General features: G+C 29.4%; 1 protein-coding gene and 1 long non-coding RNA gene across 2 annotated transcripts; one reads left to right on the top strand and one right to left on the bottom strand.

Annotated features, from left to right (window-relative positions):
- The first annotated feature begins 331 nt into the window (after positions 1 to 331).
- On the top strand, positions 332 to 1,170 carry LOC131646320 (uncharacterized). Its single transcript, XR_009297413.1, has 2 exons — positions 332 to 508; positions 955 to 1,170. It is a non-coding gene; the product is annotated as an uncharacterized LOC131646320 (long non-coding RNA).
- A 3,025-nt stretch (positions 1,171 to 4,195) lies between these two features.
- LOC131646319 (paired amphipathic helix protein Sin3-like 6) lies at positions 4,196 to 4,724 on the bottom strand. Its single transcript, XM_058916384.1, has 3 exons — positions 4,653 to 4,724; positions 4,477 to 4,581; positions 4,196 to 4,322 (listed from the first exon to the last, which is right to left on the bottom strand). The coding sequence occupies exons 1-3, from the start codon at positions 4,722 to 4,724 to the stop codon at positions 4,260 to 4,262; spliced, it is 240 nt and encodes a 79-aa protein (XP_058772367.1). The 3' UTR covers positions 4,196 to 4,259.
- Between the last annotated feature and the right edge of the window lie 4,297 nt (positions 4,725 to 9,021).

Here is a 9,021-nt window from a genome sequence, read left to right as displayed (position 1 = left end):
TAAAAGAGCTTTTTAAAAGGAAAATACTCAATATAAATTTGAATATATTGATATAATGAGATTAAATAAAAGTTAAAATTTTCCTAATATAATTAAGTTTACCTTTTAGTGAGATTTAAGCCTTTGCAAATTATTACTTTGATTTAATTTTAATTACTCTTTAATATTAAGATTTTGTATCAACTAATTATTATGACTTTATTAATTATATTTTCTAATAAATGAATGAATAATATAATATAAAATAAATAAATAAGTTTATAACTTAACAATATTTTAATAAATTAGAAAAAGTAGACGCATTTCTGCCCAGAAAACAAATTCAGTTTCTTCTAAAGTCCTTTTCTCATAAAACCCTAGCCGTCACTCTTCTTGGAGCGCCTCTACACTTCTCCTTTCATCATTCTGGTCGCATCCTACAAGGTCTCTACTTCATCTGATGTGCTTTATCACTACTCCATCTTCGATCTACATTCACTCTTCGTCTCTCTTCAACAGTGATGAACAGGTCTTTAATCTCTTACTGTTATTCGATTTTGATTTACAGATTTGGGCTCGCAAAATCTAGTTTCTGCAATTCCTTAACATTATGCTCGAGATCTCTCAATCCCTAATTCTCATCTTTGACAATTTCCATATTTCTCATTCAAATCCCTAAATCTCCTATTTTATCAATTTCTATTTTTTTAAAAATAATAACTTTGATTTGAGAATATTTTATTCTTCCTTAGGCTTATTTTTGTTGTAGTTTTGAAGTTGTCTATCGTGTCTTATATTGAAAGGTATTTGATTTTGAATAAAATTGACCCTATGTTGAAAGGTCTGTTAGCTGCAGAGAAATTCTCTGATATAGTTTGTCAATAAAGGATTTTTAGAATTAAGGATTTTTAGAATTAAAAGATTTGGATCAAAGAGGGTTGGTATATATGATTTATAATTATTTTGTGTGTGTAGGTGTTTCACCTGAACTCAGGAGTTGTTGCAGCCTTCGCAAATCCTCTTTGATTTAAATTTACAGGGAAGACAGGAATACAACAAAAGCTTAGGCAGATTTTGCTAGAATTTGATGAATGTATTTATTGTTGTATATTTAGATTTAAATAGAGTTTAGCTATTTTTAGTGGAATTTTTTGATGTAAATAGAAAAATGAATCCTATTTTTATATTAATTTTTTTAATAAAATTTGTAATTTTCAATATTATTTGTAATATTAAAATATATATTGTCTAGAACAGGAAAAGCTTTTGTTAAAATTTAATGAATGAATGTATTTATTATTGTATATTTAGCTTTATTGTATTTTAATTATTGAAAATAGTAAAAATTAATTTTTTATTAATTTTAAATTATTATTTTTGATAAAATTTGTAATTTTCAATATTATTTTTAATACTGAATAGGCAACAGTTTTAAAAGTGTAACTTAATAAAATAGACTGCGCTTTTAAATATGTAGTTTATTCAAAACCGTTGTCTAAAATTAGTTTAAAAAGTGCAGCCTATTCACAAATTTTACGCGACGCTTTCTCGTTTTTGTGGGCAAAAGTGAAAAAACCGTAGTCTATAAGAAAAGGCACCGGCGGCATATTCCACGCCTGGATAACCGTAGTCTAAAGTAATAGGCTACGGTTTTTAAGCATTTGACTACGGTTTTCGGTCGTTGCCTAAGTGCATTTTTGTTGTAGTGTTTGGATGATGCAATTGTTTTCATTGAATTGGATGTAATTTTGTTGTTGTTTATTAATATGTTCTTAGCATCTTAGCATATAAAAAATACAAAGTTTATTCGTATATGTATATATATATATATATATATATATATATATATATATATATATATATATATATATATATATATATATATATATATATATATATATATCTTAGCATCTTAGCTCTGAAAAATAGAGTTTTTTGTTGTTGTTTATATGTGAAATTTGTAATGGTATATATAGGTGCAAAATGTGGTGAAAACCTGGGGCACGCCTTTTTTAAATAGATGCATCTAAAGATTTCGTGGACATTAGACAGCGCTTTAGAAGAGAAGCGCTGCCTAAAAGCTCTTTAAAAATTTTGTTCAAAAAAGCGCTGCCTAAATGGGGCCTTTAACAGCGCTTTTAAGAAAAAAGTGCTGGCTAAAGTGGGTCTTTAGCAGCGCTTGTGGGAACAGCGCTACCTAAAGGTGGCCTTTAGCAGCGCTTTTAAGAGGCTTTTTCTTAAAAATTGTTTCAGAAAAGTGCTGGCTAAAGGGTGCCTTTAGCAGCTCTTTCAAGGTGAAAAAAAGCGCTGCCTTTACCTACGACAGCGGGGAAATAGACAGCGCTTTAAAGCGCTGCTTGAAGCCAAAAAAAGCGCTGTCTTTTTCCTTGTTTGGCGTAGGGTCTATAAGAACTTGGATTCAAACCCTTACCTCTACTCTTAAATCCACCCTCTTCAAGTAATATACAAATTCCTTCTTCTCTTGTTCTTTCTCCTCTCTTCTCTTCTTTCTCTTCTTTCCCCAAATTGTGTTATCTCTAAAACCCTAGTTTTGTCTTCTTACTATCTTACTGTTAATGGGCTTAGTCATGTTATTACCCACTCATCCAATTATTAGTTAGGTCCAATAAATAGTATACTACTAATAACCTAATTATATCATAAAACACAAATATGCATATAATTAGATATTTCAATTAATTAGTAATTCCACATAATAATTAAATAAACAATTAATTAACAAAACACACAAATAAACTAATAAATAAAATCGGGTTGTTACAAGAAGCGCTTAAAGAAGATCTTGAGGATTGTCCCAAAATGTTCGAGAGGTTGGTAAGCGATACGGAGAAACCGTTGTATGATGGTTGTACAAAATTCACAAGATTGTCTGCGGTGTTAAAGTTGTACAAAGTTAGTTTAATTGACCGTGGTTTTTTGTTCATACTTTGCAGGACCAGGACCGTCCGCTCGTCGGATTTTGAGAATTTCGGGCTTATTCTGATTTAGTTATTGTTAGAGATGATTTAGTTATATGTATCTGTTGCAAACATGTGAATAAAACTATAATGGTGTATATATTTTATTTTGGATTATAATGGTATCATATTGGTATATAATGTCCTACATACGAGTTTTTGTTGAAATAATGGTATATATAGGGTTTTGCTACAATAGACTCACTTATTTTTATGAAGGTCAATTTTAGCAAGCTTTAACTACAAAATTGTTAAATGCACCTTAAGGTGCATGTTGCTAAAATAGACCTTCATAAAAATAAGTGGGTGTATTAAAGCAAACCGCACACCTACTTATTTTTATGAAGGTGTGTTTTAGTAAGTTTTAAATGCACCCTAAGGTGCATGTTGCTAAAATAGACTTTCATAAAAACAAGTGGGTCTATTGTAGCCAAACCCATATATATATATATATATATATATATATATATATATATATATATATATAAGACTTGAATTACAGGGGATTATTTCCAAAAATATTACAGGTAAAAAGTAAAAATAAATTATTGGTCAAACGGGAGGCTTAAATTACAGGTTACACTTTTAAATATTGCGTTTAGCAACGAAAACACTTTTATAAACACTCTTAAAAGGTCTTTTATTCAAAAAAAAACTAGAGTAATCATTCCCTAGATTTTATCAAGTAAATTAAATGAGAAAAAATGTTATTTTTTTTAATATTAAAATAAAAAATATTACATAACTATAAATAAAATACAAAAACGTAATTGTTGGCAATGGAAATTTATTTCTGAGAGATATTTCCTCTCAATTTTCCTCACAACAAAGTGAATTGGTGATATATTTTTAATTAAAAATCAAATTTAAAATGGCGTCTAAGAAAAGTGATTTTATCTCATTTGGTGAGTTCATTAAGTTAATTCTTTATTAGAAAAAATAATATTTGTAGTAGGAAGTTTTTCACTTGTGATAAACAATTAATACATCAAATACATGTCAAAGGCACAATAATCACAAATTTGATTCATTTTGTCTTGTGATCATGGAAAGAAAACTTTTCTTTGCGAAAATATATTATGAAGATTTTAAATATATCTTATTGTTTCAATTAATTTCACAGATAATAATTTTTACACAAACACAAATAACTCATTGAAACAAATGTTCATCAAATCTTTCAAATTACAAACATTAAAATTGTATCTAAGACAACATTTTATCTCCATATTCAAACTCTAAATTTTAACATTTGCAATAATATTATTTGTCTTAAATAACTCATACATATCACGAGCACAATCAAGGAAGAAAATTAGTAAAGTCGTCAATCAGATCATCATGGCCTATGAAAAGAAAATTAACCTGAAAATAATCCAATTACAAATATAATGAGTATCACACAAGAAATTTTTTTGTGTATAGTTTTATGATCTCAATTGTAATTGTGACAAATGATTCAAAATTTACTTCAATAGAGTCGGAATTAAAATCATCAAATATACAATACTAGACATACCTCCATAATGACATCATCAAGACTTTTTTTGTTTTCTGTATATGATTTTAGGATGTCCAGAAACAATGGATAAACATGACACTGCTGAACACGTTGAAATCGAGTCTGTATTAAAAAAGAAACATCAGTTGGCTTAAAATAATATCGGACTGCAAAGACTCTAGCATAAAACTTACCTCCACCTTACGCACAAATTTCGCAGCATATTTTATATCCACGGTTGGCTTCTTAACACCTGTTTCTTGCATCTTCTGTGATTTTAAATCCATAAAATATTTATACTATTAGAGACATCAATAATAAAATACTAATCAAAATATTGAGTTAAAATATCAAAAAATTAAAAATAACATTACGAAGAGAACGATTTAAATACTGTTGTAATACATAACTTCTTGTCACATTTCCAAACAAAATATAGGTTTTACTTAAGATTAGAAAAATCAAAAAGTTTAGCAAAGAAAATTAAAAACAAGATAAATGAGTAAACAATTTTCACTCTTTAATAAAATAAATATCAATTCAAAAATTGAAAACAAGAAAGTTTCATATAGAAAATTAAAAAGAAAAGAAACTAGCAGAAAGAAATAATTTGATTTATTTCATAATATTTACTTAACCTTGGTCATCACTTAGAGTGTAATATGAAAGACCAGTTTCTGAACGAGATACTGAAAAAAAACGAAAAATGAAGTGAGTAAATTAATTCTCCCTGAGATGATATATATAAGAGAACAATGCGAAAAATAATGTGTTGACTGGATTTTCCAATAAATACTATTAAATGACTTTTGTATATATTTGTAAATATATTTTGAAAAATGGCATAACAAACAAAAATTCAATTTAATTAAATGTATAGGTCAAAAAACATATGTAATATATATTATTATATTTCCTAGTGCCATTTTAGTATTGTATTTTTAAAGACTAATTTATTAACATACCTTAAATCATAATCTCATTCTGATATTATAATTAATTTATTAATAATTTAGAAAATATAATAATTAATTGATAATAATTTTTTTTCCAATAGATGTGTATATCAATCATGAAAATTTAAATAAATTAAGTTTCTTTTCATTCCCATGAAACAAGTCCAAGAAAGAATGTTTTTTTCTTTTTATTTTTTTTATTTAAATAAAAAAAATTGAACCCCTTTTTAATATAATCAAAAATACACAAAAAATTTTGAATATTAAAAAATAATTCATACTTATAAAATTAGTAAATTATTTTAACAAATTATCTGTAAAACAAACGAATATATATGATTATTTAATACAATTGAACCTATTTTATTATTATTTATTTTAAATTTACATGTGTATTTAAATAAATTTTATACTTATTCAAATTGGATAATAATTAATATAATTGTAAACAATTATCTTTTCATCTCACAGGTCAATATCAATCTATTTTATTTTATTCTAAAATTACATTTATTTGAGAGACAAAATCTTTATTGTTAAATATCAAAATTTTCCTTTTTTTTCTTTCTCCATTTTATGTTCTTTTTTTATATAATTATTTAATATAATTAAATTTATAAAAAAATATTCATTTTATAATTAAGTAACTTATTTCAAATTTACACATCTACCTAAATATATTTTATATTATATCAAAAATATTTTATATGAGAACCCATAAGGATCTTATTAGTTTTACGGGCCAGGCTACGGTGAGAGACCTTAATTGTCTCTCACATAAGTAATATGGTTTTTTTTTTTCTTTTCATTTTTAACATTTAGTGACAATTTCAAACTGTCACAAAATGAGTAGTAAAAGTTTTTTGACGCACTGTCACAAAATGAATAGTAAAAGGTATACGATGGTTTTAAAACATCATTAAACGAACAGTAAAAAATTTGCGACGGTTTGAAATCGTCACTAAATGAATAGTAATCATCACGAAATAAACAGTAAAAATTTGCGGCGGTTTTAAAATGAAAAAAATAAAATTGCTAACGTGAGAGATGTCTCTCACCGTAGACATCACCTTGTATTTCAACAAAAGCAAAACGTGCATAGGAGTAAGTTTCTAAATATGAAAAGCAAAACACAAATTACAATGCACAAGTATCGCTAATAATACATATTTTTGTTTAGTGACTCTCTTATTGGTAAGCGAATCTAAATAGTACACGAACCAAATACACCAATTTATAATTGTACTTTAGACCGCCAAACAACTTATAATACATCTAGAAACTACAGTGAAATTACACTAGTTTGATGGCTTGTCAAAATGCATCGGTATGAGGATTTGAAGGAGAGACATTTCTTGACATTAGATACATATTATTCTTGGTTTTTTCTTTACCCACCTTCCTATGGGGTCACCCCCAGCGAAAACCCCACTTTACCCCTGCTTCGGAAATCCATTTCCGAATTTTTTTTTTTTTAATTTTCCTAGACTTCGGAAGTGCACTTTCGAAAACACCAAATGGGGGTGTTTTCGGAGATGCACTTCCGATAACACTTTTTTTTAGATTTTAGTGTAATTCAGAAGTGCATTTCCGAATTATACAGAAGTCTCTTTTTTTTAATGGTTTTTCTAATAGTCCTGTACGAAAGATATATTGCACGTATAATATATACAAAACGAAAAAGCCGAACAAAACAAACGATATATCAACGTAAAATACGAATATAATAAATAAAATTCAAATAATATATACAGACCGAGTCATAGTGTGCGAAATATATAATCCGAATACAAAAAAATTAAACCCGAACCCCTACTGGGTATGCCTAACCCTCTCTCCCTGGGACCTCCTATGCCGCCTGTATGCCGCCGCATGGTCCGCATCAATGACGGCGACTGCCTCTGGACCGCCCTGATCAACGATACCTCGATCCAACGCGTCCCGCCCAAGCATCTCTATCCGCTGGCAAATTGGCAGGAGATCAATGGCGTGGTCATCCTCGGCCTGCTGGTTCTCTAGGATCTCCTCGTGTGCTGGCTTGGGAGTGTCGGGTCTCATCAGAGGATGTGACACCCGATAGAACCATGTGACTGTTTACGGTGATTTCCGGTAAACAACCGCTAGTCCTCCAAACTATAATAAATATGATTTGGTTACTTGCAGGATCGACTAGATTGATCCTAGGACACATAGTCAAGAAGATTGTTATCAATGTTCATTTGAATCATATTCGTAATTTGTCTTCTTCGATGAGTATTGTTCGTTTCAAGAATCTTGGTAATTGCTTCGTTATATGTAGTTATAACTTCAACAAGAAAAATAAATAACATAACATATGAAACTTAAAAATTGTTAAAACATAAAGGATCTTAAACTGCAGAAATGTTAAAGGCTTTAAAAGTAAATGATCATGAAAGTAAATTCGAAAGTAAAATAAAGATACAGGAATGTAAATGACAAGAAATAAATGAAATGCAGTAATTCAGAAATGTACTCGAAAATGAAATACAATACACATGTATTAAAATGGTGGTGTCATACGTACATTTTCTCAGCGAACTCTTTCTCGTAACACTTGATACTTGAGTAAATATGTGAGTGATTTGTACAAAATGAACACACGGAATCCTAACATAAAGACCCCTATTTATACTAGTTTCGACCTTAACGGTCCTACACTAATCTGCTGCCACGTTTCTCATCAGAACTTCCAGCGAAGCCATCTGTTATTGAACGGTTACGAAACCGTCTTCGAATTTCAAATCTTCCCGCCTGAGTCCGTCTTCGACGCGTGGCAGTGTATTACACAAACACTACTAAAAAACACACTAAGTAGTAATACTTGAATATATACTTTATAAATTTTGTCTAAGTCCCGAAGACATACACTTTCATTAGTCTTTCAGTGTTCACTATCTTCAATGAACTTAGAAGTCTGTATCTTCGAGGCATGACCATCAGTAGCCATTCTTTCACTTTTTAAGGGATGGCCATCAGTAACCATCTTTCCTTCGATTCTCAACTCCTTCGAAGGACAAACAATATAAAACGAAATCTTCAGCTAACAAATTGCCCCCAATAAATGCCTGTTTCGAGAATCAACAGAAATAGGCGTTTCTTGTCATTATAAGATTTCGTTTTTATGATCTTTGAAAGTTCCAAGACTGCTGACTAACGTCATAATCACTGATAACACTGTTTCCGAAACGTCTTGTCATTTTCAAAGATGTCTTCTCATAACTTACATTCCCACGTTTTAACCTTACTTACTGATCATTATTCCTATATACTAGGAGTAAGGCTAACTTATTCAACCGCCGTTGGATTAAATTACCAGCCGCCACGTGTCTCTCGGGTTTTACCCAAAAGATTAAAAGGGTTTCCGTTAAACCTTTAAATATTTGACCTGGTGCCTTTATACCGCCTTTCATTCATCTTCTTCACCGAAAAATTGAAACATCTTCACTCTCTTTAGAATCTTGTCCTTTTAATCAAAAATTTCTCCATGGCTTCATCTTCAAATGTTCTTCAACCCGCTTTGAAGCTCCAATCAACAACACGCTCTGGGGAACGAGAGTTCGTTCCAAACCCTAACACTGAAGAAATA

The sequence above is a fragment of the Vicia villosa genome, linkage group LG2 (assembly GCF_029867415.1).
Source record: "Vicia villosa cultivar HV-30 ecotype Madison, WI linkage group LG2, Vvil1.0, whole genome shotgun sequence".
In the NCBI taxonomy this organism is placed as follows: domain Eukaryota; kingdom Viridiplantae; phylum Streptophyta; class Magnoliopsida; order Fabales; family Fabaceae; genus Vicia; species Vicia villosa.
The sequence above is the reverse complement of the archived record's forward strand: the minus strand, read 5'-3'. Positions and strand labels throughout refer to the sequence as shown.